The sequence below is a fragment of the Pseudopipra pipra genome, chromosome 2, assembly GCF_036250125.1.
Source record: "Pseudopipra pipra isolate bDixPip1 chromosome 2, bDixPip1.hap1, whole genome shotgun sequence".
Lineage (NCBI taxonomy): Eukaryota > Metazoa > Chordata > Aves > Passeriformes > Pipridae > Pseudopipra > Pseudopipra pipra.
In genome coordinates this window covers 59,710,593-59,724,809 of record NC_087550.1, presented here as the reverse complement: position 1 = coordinate 59,724,809, position 14,217 = coordinate 59,710,593, and the positions used below count along the sequence as shown (strand labels likewise).

The window sequence follows — 14,217 nt, the reverse complement described above, 5'->3', positions numbered from 1 at the left end:
AGATTACGAGACTTTTCAAGAGCTTACAATAAATGAGGAAGAGCCTGACTTCTCACTGGATTACTCACTAAAAGTCTACTAATTGGAATATCTATCACAAGTGTGTAGTACAGGCAGACACTTAGACAACCTAATAACTGAATTTTGTTCAACACAATTAATATGACTAGTTAATGACAGCATACTAGACCAAACAGACTGATGCACCCAACTGTGGGTATTTCTTTTCCTGGAAGTGCATGACATCATTCTATTTAGAGTGCATTATATAAATTATTTTGGCAAAGACCATTAAAGGTTTATGAGGACTAGCCAGCAGATCAGAAGTAGTAGTCTCTTTTCAAACAAATATTTGACAGGAAATTGCCAAAAGCTTTGGCCCATCGTTTATCCACCATTAAAAAACATTAAGCCATGGTACAAAAGGTCTTGTGAATAATAAATTTCCCATTTTAATTCCACCGATCCATTGCCAGATCAATTTAAAAAGTGAATTGAGACTATGTAAGCAACATCTGAGTTTGAGAGCAATCCTCACTGTTCTGGGAGATGTGTGAAAGTAAGTGCTTAGCTCTCACTTTCTTACTTTCTAGAAAGAAAGACAATGAAAAAAAAAAAGCTCTGCTGCTTTTACAGTAACTCCCCTGGTCATTTCAAAAAGGATAATTCATAGAATCATATAATTATTTGGGTTGGAAAGGACATTTTAAGATTATTTAGTTCCAGCCTCCCCGCTAAGGGCTGGAACATCTTTCACTAGACCAGGTTGCTCAAAGTCCCATCCAGCCTGGCCTTGAACATTTCCAGGGATGAGGTATCCACAGCTTCTCTGAGCAACCTGTTCCAGTGCTTCATCACCTTCACAGTAAAGAATTTTTTCCTAATATCTAATCTAAATCTACTCTCAGTTTTAAGTCATTCCCCCTTGTCCTGTCACTACATGCCCTTGTAAAACAAGTCTCTCTCCATCTTTCTTGAAGGCTCCCTTCAGGTACTGAAAGGCCACAACTACATCACCCCAAAGCCTTTTCTTTTCCAGGCTGAACAATCCCAATTCTCTCAGCCTTTCCTCATAGGAGAGCTGCTCCAGCCCTCTGATCATCTTTATGGCCCTCCTCTGGACTCACTCCAACAGGTCCATGGCCCCCAACATAAGAAGAACATGGACCTGTTGCAGCAAGACCAACATAGACCCAAAGTGTTCAAATATCAACTATAAGGGTAGGCTCACATTTTCTAAACAGCTGTGTGTTTGCCAACCTAAGCTGGTTCCAAGCATCTAAAGCAGTCAGCTCTCATAAAAGCACAGAAATAAAGGCTGCATTTTCAAGTGATGGACCTTCAGCAGTTTCACCATTTGAATGTTTGCCACTGAATTCAGCTTCCTATTCATAAATGATATGCATTTGCTTTGTTGTACAGACCAAAATGCAACAAATCAGAGATGAGTAGGAATAGGAAATTACAAATTTTCAAAGGGATAACAAAGTAATGGAATTTTCAAATCCTACTGAGCTGTAATTCAACTAGATCTTAGGAATCCTCTATTGAACCTCTGCTCTCTCAACAAGGCAAGGACAAATTCAATCCCAGGGTCTGAAGAGATGCAGCAAGCTACACCATAGATGGCAAGTGACAGCTAATGTTTGCTTTTTAAGTACAGTAAATAACCCACCGAACAAATCTCAGATCAGACTCTGTGGGTCACCTACATGCAACCTCAATATCATCAAACAACATTTTATGTTACTCTGAACATTAAACATTACCAAAAACAATGACCTTAAGACACAGATATAACTTTTAAGTAAGGAAAGGAAAATTTTAAATAAAATCTCAATCTTAGTTACCACTATCCTCTAATTTCTTTTGTCTCAGATTACACTACATCACATCATGAATCAGTCTGATATCTGAAATCTTCTGGAAAACATGCAGACATATGGCTAGACATCAACTGCCACTACTTTGCCAATGAAAGTTAAAATATGAGAAAAGGGAAGATTTAGCCAAACTAAATCTAAAATATTCATGGAATGTTATTTTAAACTTTAATTTTCTATGTAAATGTTTCTAATTGATATACGAAGCAGGTATCTCAGAAAGTCAACAAAGATAACCGCTTACTAGCAAACAGTTGCCACAGTGGGACCAATACCTGCTGTCAATCAAGAGCTATTACTATCTTAATGAAGAAAAGTCAACATTACTGAATGTTATCACAGGATCTCTTGTGCTGAAAACCTACACCTTTGTTATAGAACACTTCTGTCTCAAAGGCCTTTCATTCTAACCACCCATCAATTAATTCAACTAAATTGGGAGCGCACTCGATTTTTTTCCCCAAACTTACTCCTCTACCACCTATTTTATGAAGAGTTTTCTCTTCTGTGTTCTTCAAACAAGAATGGGCTCAGACTATTCTTGTCTGACTTCAAAGACCAATCTGAAGATCCTTGATCTGGTATCTATAGTTCAAGTTGTTCAAGACGGCAGAATTTGTCTTCAGGTATTCTAAGAAACCTGGTGTCTTGTTTCCAAGAATACAATCACATGATAGATGAACGACCCACAGTGAAAACAGACTGACTCAAGTGAAAAGAGCAACTTGACTTCACCCCAATTTGAAGCTTATGTCTATGTTACAAAGCATAAAAAGCAGTTTCTTGGTAATTTTTACTATTTTCCACCAAATAAATAATATTCTAAGTTGATTTAATATCACAATCAGAGTGCTAAAAGAATATTAATATTACAAATTCAAGTACTATAAAAAGGTAAGTTACTCATTAATATTGCAATATAGCTTCTGAACACAAGTGTGAAAACTTCAGTTATATGATCATACATATTTGGAGAATAACACCCCCAGTCACTGCATGCAATGGATAGTAGATAAGTATGGAGCTGTGCCATACTCTGAGTCATAATAATTTTCAACAGGTATCTGCATTATATACAAGAAGCTAATGAAATACTGCTTTTTAGACACCATATTAATTTCTTCCTGGCCTTTTAAAAGTATTCTTCTTATTTTTATCATTATTATTATTATTATTATGCTCAGTACTACTACTGCAATTAAGACTTTTTTCAATACTGGATATCTTCAAAGTATCAGTGACTTCAGAATAGCTACATCTGATTTCTGCAGTTATAGAAAACTCAGCATTTCTGTGATACAGGTTGTAGATTATAAATAACACACACTACTGATTTGATAAAAAAAATCTTCTTTAAATTATTTCCCCAGGGTTGCAAAGGGGTGTGGTGTGATTATAAAGTCACAGAACAGTTTTCTATGACTCCTTCATTCCTTAACAATGAACATCCCTTCTCTTCCTGACTGCTTCATTCACTCTTCACTCTAGTCTGTGCAGAAAATGTGACAAAAATATCAGAGACAATGATTGTGCAAGTATTGCCTGTACAATTCCCTGGGCAATATGTAAGAAGAACAGGGTTTTGTGGGCAAAAACCAACAATCATAATGAGAAAAGACCAAGTCTACAAAGTGCATTTGCAGAGGTAATTTAATCCCAGTATTTTCTTATTGATTGACTTCATGATCCTAAAGTGTGCTTTCAACATTGTTTGTTTGTGCAATTCATAACAGGAGAAAGCCTCTCATTTAAACTGCAAGCTCCCACTTATTAGCTATGTTTGATATTCAACAATCAAGGTTCAGATAATGAAAATGCTACATGAGGAAATAAATTTTTGATAATAATCATAAAGGCAGTGTTCCACTGGCAATGACTTGGATAGAAATGCAGTATTAATACAGAGTAATTGAGGATAGAGAGCTTTGAAAGAGTAGATAATGATCTATTGTTCTTTAGGCTCCTTTACCTAAACATTCCATGTATCCCCGTGTTTACCTCACAACTGCTTAGGTTTAGACTCCTGACCATTAAGCAAGCTAAACTCTGAGTAAGAGAAACACTTGAGCATAAAACCAAAAGCCTTCCTTGATTCAGCTAGTTTGGAGTAATTTATAAAGCAAGGCAAAAAAAAAATCATAATTTCTCTGTCCTAGTAAAGACTGTGGATGAACGTTGCAGGGATCAGTCCTTTAGAGCTAGTTAGAGCAACACAACACACAGATAACATTTGAAAAGTAGATTATCTTTTGATAATAATAATTAATAATAATAATAATTCCTTCCTAAAAGAAGGAACTCGTGGGAGGAATAGCATTGCATCTCAAAGGAGCGTAGGATTAAATTTTTTAAAAGTTGGTTGCTTTTTCAGCAGTAATAAGAATGAAGCCTGGTCTGATATAATTTACATCTTCAGGTTGATATACATATCAATTCTTTGACTTCTAAAAAGATGCAACTTCACACTAGTCTTTTACCTAGCAAAGGTATCAACATACCATGTTTTTCTACACTGGCTTCCACAAAATTTAGAGGAGTATCTTCAGGGTGGCCTGCAATTAATTTGATCAGCCTTTGCCAAAGGCTGCTGGGGGAGAAGGTGCCCTGAAAAAAGAAGTAATCCATCTTATCTCCAAAAGAAATGAGGCTTGTTTTGTGGTCAGACGGAAAAAACAGTTGTGCAGCACTGCTGGAAGCCATGAAGTGTAAGAGAATAAAATGTTACAGGACTGATCTTCTAAAGAATCAGAAGCTGCAAAATATCAATGGGATTTATTTTTACCTATAGTTAAAAGTCAAGAATCAGACCACAAAGAGTACAAAGACTCTAAGCTACTTTCAACACAACTTCGTATGCCAGTAAACCAAACCACTGAGAGGAGAAAGAGCTCAAATATCTCTTGAGAAGGGACTTCTCATGCTTCTCAATATGAGGCATAATAGAGTAGCCTGGGATCAATGACCGCACAAATAACTGAATTTAGTATAGATATAAATGGATCCTCAGTGTAAAGCAGTGCTGGAGGTTTCAGATGCCAGGCATGAATATTTAAACAGGTTTTTTTAATTATGTAACAGGAAAAAGTAGCACAGAACATGTCTGAGGACTCTTAAGACTCCATACTTCCTACATTGTCTCCTAAAACCGTATATACTGCTAACACGGGTAAGTAAAAAAAAAAAAATAGATGGTGAAATGCATTAGAACTGCACATGGTAGAAGCAAGTAAATATGATCTCCATCACATAAGAACTTCAGAGAAAGAATATCAAAACAAAATACAGTTATTAGATGAATAAAGTATACAGAATTATGGACCGAGTATGGAGTATTCCAGTAAGAGTCAACCGTCAAATGATTTAGATTAGACACATTACTAAGTTCTCCTTTTATTAATTAAAAAAAAAAAAAACCTTGGAAAATGATAAAGAAAATAGATATAAACTAGTAGCTAAGAAGTAAAAGGAAGTACACATTAATAGACAAAAGAATATCATAGTATCTACATATAAAACATTCCAGGTCATACACAATTATGAAACTGCGGAACAGTGAAAGCAAATCCAAACCACCTTCACAAGCTATTTGTAAAAACTGCTGAAAGATTAACTGGCATCAGAAATATGGATAAATGTAGCATAAGTTAGTAATAAGTTATGCAGAAAGGTGACAAACTCCAAATCTGCAAATTATGGAAACTTCCCTGATGTAAAGTTAATGGCACCACCTTGTATACTAAAATCATACTTAGAAGAAAAATTAGACACTGAAAAAACATAAAACGGTGAACTACAAACATTAACATTGATAATCTTACAGGAATAATTCTTGCTAAACAACCTTTTAAAATAGCTATAATATAACTTATTAATAGCTAAATGCTTTATGAAAGCCTTTGCTTTCCTTTGCCTGAGCAAATATAACTGTATTTGTACACAGAGACAACACAACTGCATTTTAGTAAAGCACGATACTTCCATATGCCAGTATCAGACATTGAGAATACCATGATTTCCTTAAAACTGTCCAAAGGACCTATACACAGTGGAAAACATACACCAGAGAAGCTGGAAATAACTATGCTACTCCTAGGTTCTATGAAACGGGTTTGCCCTGTTCCTTGGTAACTGTACCATTAGCTACATCAAAAGCATGGACAATTCAGGACAGCGAATTAATGCTTCCTTTTTAAGATTTCCTTAATACGTATTATTATGCTCAGACCTCAAGTATTATAAGAGCATCAATAACTGAAATGCATTTGCTGTTGGGTTATATGCATCCAAAAGTCAAGTTATGAATACATATATATATATATATATATATATATAACTGTAACTCTTTTCTGGGCAGTCAGCTATATTAGTAATGAAATATCTCTACATTTCCTATATATCATAAAGTCACAAGGATGCTTTACTTTCTTCTGGATTGTAACACAAGTAGACTTGTTGTCACTTTTCCACAGAACTTACAGGAGAAAATAAATAAGCTGTTTCAGGCTTATTATAATTATTCATTCATGAAATACCATTTCTCTAGATAAGCTTAATGCTGAAGTCTTAGCCACATCTCCTTTTTCTTTGTGCTGGATTTCACCTGTTGAACCACCAAAATGCAGTTATCTACATCTCTACCCCCTCACTGCATGAGAGAATTTTTAAAGCAATAAATCTGCCCTCATCTACCCCACATGTACTGCAGAATCAGGTAACAGCAACAGAGGAAACAAGAATTGGAGAGGATGAGTTTGTAACACTGAACAAAGTGTTAAGAATTTTTATAGATTTTGGGCAGAAACTACCATTATGACTTTTTTCCTGAAAAATGCTGATTCTGCAAACGAGTAAGACTATTTTATTCCACATTTTTTATGTGCAAACCATCCACCCAGTACACTTCAAACTACTTGCTGCAACAGAAGGAAACTGTGTTATTAAAAAGGGCCCCTGGAGCACGAAGGTGAGCCAGATCATTAGCAGTCCCTCTGTCCAGAGGAAGGTCACTACTAGTGAATATATTTCTCCCTTTAGGCTTTTTCCTTACTCCTTATTTTCAGAATCATTTCTCATATTCAACTTGCAGCCATCTGTCTACACATGTGCCATTATAAACAGGGGGAAGAAAGCGTTTATTTTACCTTCACAAGACAGGCCGTGAGAAGTGACTCCAGAGAGGCTCTCTCTACACACGTTACAGAAGGTAGGTCGGGCATGGGAGCAGGCATACCAGTTATGCATCCCTGAGAAATGTTCCACATTAAACTGTGCGGTCTAGTAAAGGAGAAGTTAAGACAAATTTGCAAGTACAGAACACAGCTACAGTGACTGAAATTATGTACTGTTCCATATTACAGGGGACGACAATGCAATGTTCATCAGAAGTATTTTTCCAGAGATATTTAGCCTGCTCTCCCTCCAAAATTCTAAACAAAAGTGAGATAATAAGCTCTTATTTTGCTAGTGAAGTTCTTAATATGAAGCTTCACTCTGACATTAGACACACTTTTCACACTAAGGAGGGTGAATACTCCAGCTCTGTGTCCTGTAGCTTGATCTGTTGAGCTAGAAGAGATTGCACCAAGAGGGATGTCAGCTTACCTCATAGTGTTCTCTGGACTGAACAGACTTCAGAGAGCTTATCCAGTCCTCCATTTCTTTTCTGTTCTCAGCACACAATATTAGCCTCCTAAATGGAGTGATTATCTGAAAAAGATAACACATACTGATTAATACAGATAGTAAAAATCATGATAGACAATATTTAATGTACACTTTCCTGTGAGACGATGCGAAAGGACGACACACCCTATATCACAAGATATTAAATGCTTCAAAATATTTTCTTTAATGCACTACCAAAAACAAAAGGCTTTGCTTTTCCTTTTTCAGTTCCCAAGATTCGAATCAGCCTTTGGTATAGGTCTCTAGACTCTACATTAATCATTCCCCCTTCTCAGCTCTTTGTCTATGCACTGAGATTTAAATACTTGAATGGCAGGCACTGAAACTGCTAAAACAGCCATTCTGGAAATTACTAATTGACTAAGACTGCAATCCTATTTCATAATAGCATTATAGCAACTGTTAGGTCCATTCCAATTGCCAGAGACAAAATTATATCAAAATCAAAATCCTGGAAGTCTTAAACAACAAAAAAAGCTGTCATCATATTTCTCTATCTTGGATATTGATATTAGATTTACACAAATTTATACATACAAAAATCTAAAACAGAACTTTCTATATCAAACTCAGTATAAGAACACATACAAATCTTTATAAAAATACACAGAGAACAAAAGCAAACAGGTGAAATCATATCCTACTAGGATGGTTGAATGAATTCCTGGAACAAGTTGATGCTGGGGATTTTACAGTGGTCTGGAATAGGGTTCTAGAAATCTGAAAATACTGTATCAAGGAAGTTCTAAGTATAAGCTGCTCTCCTCTCTCCCCAAACAGTAGAAAAATAATAAAAATAACAGGAAGGCAGCAGAAACTATCAGCTAACTCCCACTGAAATTATTTTGAGCACTGCACTAAAATAGACAAAGCAGTTACTTACATAGCAAAGAATTTAAAACAAAGTTAGTACAAGAAATTTAAGGAAAGTTATTTGTTTTGTTGCAGGAAATCTGAAAAATAAAATTAAATCCTGTATCAGTCTTTTGCATAAATCTGTTGCACAGTATGTACCACCAACACCTGCAAAATACTTAAGTAAAACAAAGAAAGGACCACCAAAAAATGATAGCTCTGAGTATTCTTTTAAACACTACAGGCTAACTACATTGCAACATTTGCAAAATATTAGTAAACACTTATCTACAGCTGCATTCACTTACCCAACCTCTGTTGTAAATAGTCTCTAGCCTTGATTTGTCCTATCCACTTCTTCATTAAACTGAACTGCACTTTAACATATCTCAGAGGCGACGTAACTGAAGTGCAGCAAGCTGCAAGTCACATGGAGGGGAGGCAAAAACCCCGTGGGCTTGCTTTTGTTTTTCCTTTTTTTTCTTCCTCCTTTTTTTTTTTTTTTTTGATGTACTCACTTCACATGGAACAGAATAGTTTTCTGGTTTCTGTTTCCTTCAATCTTGCTTAAGCTTTTTAACAAGATTTATTAGCAGCTCTCCATGGATCTTCCTAAAGAACAGTTTATGCAAAGAGCAATTCTTCTCTCATTAGTTTGGAGCCAAAGAGACGCTTTATTACTTCAAAATGTTTTTCTAGGCCAGGTCATCAAATGAAGCCCAGAAAAGTCATTAAATCATAATATAACCCTGGCTCCAACAACAATCGGCATTCTGCTGGAATTTCCAGGTTTCAGTGGATTCAGAAATCTTATTTGTGGAAATACACACCACAGATTATTTGCTATTATATACCATGACATTATAATATGCATTAAGTAATGCTAAGTCCATTCAAGACTCTGCACTTTGTGTCCATCACAGTCATTATTGATTCCAACCTGTAACCTGATGTTGTGAAATGCCACTAAGCAATAACAGCTGCATTATTGCTGAAAACTCCTGACTATTTTGATCTTTCAAAGTAATATTTATTTATATTACTCATGTCTTCAATACTACTGGTCACACAAAAGCACTGGGCATCCCTCTACCCTCCCCTCCCAAAATTAAGGTCCTAGTTCAATTGTTCACACCTAGTAACCTAGGGCCAATAGAGACATCCTTCAGTATTCAAAGTTTTGGCAGGGGACAGGTAAACATGACAGAGAACCAGAACATCTCAAAAGGCACTGCACACCCATGTATTGGCAATCAAATCACATCACCAAATACTGCTAACTAATGCGTGTAAACATACCAGAAGTTCCTATATCCCAAATTCTTATTAAATTCAGAGCACAATAAACTTAATAAAGTTCATAGAATTTCAACAGTCTAAAAGTTACATTTTATACTGGCAATCAAGTGAATGTAGGAGCAACTATTATTTGTTCTACAAAAATACCGTAGGAAGCTGGAAGACATACTTATTTGTAAATATGGCATCTGTAACATGACAAAACTACATATTCTCTTTGCTTTACATATTTGTAACAACAAACTTCAAGAAGGTACCTAATAACATGAAAAAAGACAAAATGCACTATGTGCAAGAAGAATCAACAATGCTTGGAATTTTTCTTAAAAAATAAAATAGGAACTAAGAAGTCCATTTAAGTTCTCATCTATTTCAGTTTACAAAATCATGGAGAGGATGTACTCGCATTATTTTTAAGGTATTTCACGTAACGTAACAACAACTCAGGGAACCAAGGAAATTATTAGCTAACAACAAGAAGTTTTTCCCTAAATGCAAAGCATTATTTAGACTAGAAAAGTATTCCCAAAGGATGCTGAGGAGACTAGAAGTATATATGTCTAAAAAGGTACTTGACAAATTCAATACAAATAGATGCATCATATACTATAAAAGACAATATCCGAAACCTTCAACTTATCAGGTCCTCAAAATCCAACAATGAGGCAATGCTGGGAAGTTACTCAAGAGGAAGAAGCACTGTATATGTTGTGCTGTTTCTACTCCTTTCTTGACTACCTGCTAGTAGTTATTACTATATATAATTTATTATAAATAAATAATTATAGTACTTTGATTTAATATGGTTTTATGAGCTTTACACTAACTTGGTATTGCTGTTCCTGCTTGTCCTGAACTGAGAATGACTTCCCAAACCTTCTTATTTGCATTTATACAGAAGGCATGCTTTCTTTTGAATGCTTACACAATGCTATGATCAACTAAATTAAGTGGCATGTTTGAAGTGCATTCATGGAAGACAGTCGAACCTGCATACAAACATAATCAAAATTGAATGGATGCAATTATCCCTAAAACTATTTTTCTGCCATGCAAATTTGGATTTTACTAGTAATCTTATCTCATTCCATGTATTCATATTTAAAGTCCTGTGTATTCTCTTCTACAAAGCCAAGTCAGTATCTTTTCCTCAATTACAAATTACCTTTTTTAATGCTCTCTGCTCCAAATATTATTATTTATATATCACTCTAAATATGCTAAACTCTAAACAGACAAGAAGAAATTGTATAACACAATGCAAAGGAAGTGTTACAGGAATCACTGGAAGACTACTGATGTAACAAAAGAATAAGAAAACTCTTCAGTCTAATGCTAATGGTTCACATGCTGACAAAGCAGGAGACAAATCAAGAAAGATGAAGACAGTCAAAAGGCCTTAAAAATAAATAAATAAATCAGATTTAATTTAGATGATTAAGTTACTTTGAAAATTTTCACCATTGTCAAGTAGCCAAGAAGTCATTGCTGATTTTGGAAAAGAGAGTTACCAAAGGCAAATATTGCAGTATATTGGCAAGTAATGAAACAGAGGTAGTGGGAATAAAACACACTTTTAATGCAGTAGATATTGGGAAAGAGTGAGCATATACAGTCTTGAAAGTTGAAGGCAAACACCACAAGTTCTAAAACATCCCAAGGAATAAAGAAGGTCTGAATAGGAAGAAAAATGACCCACTACTGGAATAACATTCCTGCTCTGTTCAGAAAATTAGGGGTCTTTTTTTGAGTGGGGAATGAAGGAGACAACAAGAGGTCACTGTTCAGTCTGTCACCACATAGGTCTTGCCATAAACTGGGATTTTCACACATGCTACAATAATTTGGCTTCTAAAAATATACACATACTCATATACATATATATATCTTGAAATTACTTTGATGAAGTTTACACGGTCAAGTGTAAATTGAACAAGTTTAATATCTTCAAAGGAAATAAAATTGCCATCAAATTCAGCGTAATTTTGAAAGCACCTTCTATTTACAATGGGGATAACTTTACCAATAACATTCTATATGTCTTCAGCCAAATGAGTTTAGACTTACGATCTGTAAAACAAAATCATAGAGAGTTCGATTAAAGCCTATTGCCTAATTTTTAATATATTTTGTACTATCAGCAATATGTAAGAAAATACAGTTTTCAAAGATTGGTGGCTCCATTTCTGGTTTCTTTTACCAATTAAAAAATGCAGACACTGTATTTGCTAATCAAGAAAACAATGGTCTACATCTAAGCAGCGACAAAGCAGCTATTGTAAAGCACTCTGCTTCCTGCAACATGATATTTGCATTAAGGCACCTTCAGCTGCTCTGAACTATTATCAGGCATTACACTAATAGCACTTTGTATGGCTGATCTTGAATTAAATTAGTAATGTAGGAACGAACATCACTTAGAATCTGAAAGGGCTGAGGAAATGGTTCCTGTTCTTTGGACAGATATTTTTAAAATATCTTTCTGGAAATAATGAAGAAAGGATGATACAGAGAGAGCATCCCAACTCTGTTCTTAGGGACTGCATTCAATGCCTGGGACAGGAACATAACAGATTAAATGCTTTGTAACTTCTCTGTGCTTATAGACATTGCTGAGTCAGTACTGGCAAATACTAGGATAACACGTTATGCCTCCTTTGCTTTCTGTCTGCCCCTCCATTCCCCTGCCCTTGTGCAGGTGGGTCCATATGAATATGTCGAGTAAATGCACCTCTACCACAGTGGTAGGAGTAGACTGCTGGGATCACTGATGCTCCCGTACCTACCAGAAGTTGTCTGAAAAACCACAGTGCTAACAGTTGGACAGCTTTCTACAGTACTTATAACTTCTTGGATTCCAGATACTATATAAATTATAACAGTACTGTCACCGTCAAAGGTGTAGTTAGTTGGTGCTTTACGGTGAATCGTCACGATTATTTTTCAAGATGAGTCAAGCCAGGCAAAAGTATAAATTACACAGAGAGAGGAGGATTTAAAAGCGAGGCAAATAATAAATGGCTATTATATTTGCCTGAGTACAATGCAGAATTTATAATCAGAACAATTAGCTCTGTCTACTCCACTAAAATGTTGCTTCCCTCTTTTTTCTGGCCTTCTCCTATTTCACCGTTGCCAAGCTCACAATAATTGAACTAATGTGTGGTTTTGGCCCCCACAGTAAAAACTCTTACGAGGGGAAACAAAAAGGTTAGTCCCACACAGCATCTCCTGCTCCAGTATACCAGAACAAGTGGGCTTAGATAGAAGGCAAGACAAAAATGGTTATTCCACTGAAAAAGGTAAAAGGTCTACTGTGACTTTATTCTGCAGTAGAATCCAGCCTGGGTAATTTAGGTGGCCTTATCTTATAACATATCTAACAAAAATGAAGGAGCGTCTTCCAGAATACAATCGGGCATATGGACAAGAAAGTAACTGGGAGTAGTAAGCATGGATTCATTCAGCAAGGGTGAATGAATGCTTAACCAACCTGATAACCTGTGGTTATCATCCACCTTGCCTTCAGTAAGGTTTTCAGCACTATCCCTTAAGATTCTCACAGAGAGGCTGATGAAGTATAGGTTGGATGAGCAGACTGTGAGATGGGTTGAAAATTGCTTAAATGGCTTGGCCCAGAGGGTGGTGATCAGGGCACAAAGTCTAGTTGGAAGCCAGTGACTAGCAGTATAGCCCAAAGGTCAAGACTGGCTCCAGTACTGTTTAATATCTTCATCAATCATCTGGGTGGTGTGGTAGAGAATACCCTCTGCAAGTTCACTGATGACTGAAAATTGGGGAGGAGTGGCTGATACATCAAAGGGTCACACTGCCATCCACAGGGATTTCAACAGGCTGGAGAAACCAGCTGACAGGAAACTCGGTAAGTTCAACAAGGAGAAGTCCAAAGTCCTGCCTCTGGGAAGGAACAATCCCAGGCATCAGTGTATCCTGGGGGACACCCAGCTGGAAAGCAACTTGTCAGAAAAGGACCTGGGGTCCTGCTGCATAACAAATTGAACATAAGCCAGCTACGTGCCCTTGCAGCAAAGTAGGCCACTGGTATTCTGGGCTGCAGTTCCAGGGAGGTGAACCTGCCCCTCTACTCAGCCCTGGTGAGGCCTCACCTGGAGTGCTGTGCCCAGTTATGGGCTCCTCAGTACAACAGATACGTGGACACACTGTAGGTAGTCCAGGGAAGGGCCACAAGGATGATGAAGGAATGATGGAGTATGTGACATGTGAGGAGAGCCTGAGAGAGCTAGAACTGTTTAGCCTAAAGAAGAAAAGGCACAGGGGGATCTTACATATGTAAATCCCTGAAGGGAAGGTGCAGAGGACAGAGCCAGGCACTTTCCAGTGGTGCACAGTGAAAAGTTAAGAGGCAATGGGCACAACCTGAAAGACAGAAGGCTCTCTGTGAACATCAGGAAACACTGTTTTACAATGAGGGTGACTAAGCACTGGCACAGGTTTCTCAAGGCATTTGTGAAGT

General features: G+C 36.6%; 1 protein-coding gene across 4 annotated transcripts in view; it reads right to left on the bottom strand.

Annotated features, from left to right (window-relative positions):
* Positions 1–14,217, bottom strand: part of DGKH (diacylglycerol kinase eta) — a 162,330-nt gene that overhangs the window by 56,385 nt on the left and 91,728 nt on the right. For 3 of the 4 annotated variants that reach the window (XM_064645651.1, XM_064645653.1, XM_064645652.1), the window contains exons 5-6: positions 7,485–7,589; positions 7,025–7,157 (exon numbers count right to left, since the gene is read on the bottom strand). In XM_064645651.1, the coding sequence (XP_064501721.1) occupies positions 7,025–7,157; positions 7,485–7,589 (238 nt within the window). The remainder of the gene's footprint in view (positions 1–7,024; positions 7,158–7,484; positions 7,590–14,217) is intronic. The other variant, XM_064645654.1, reaches the window with a different exon arrangement.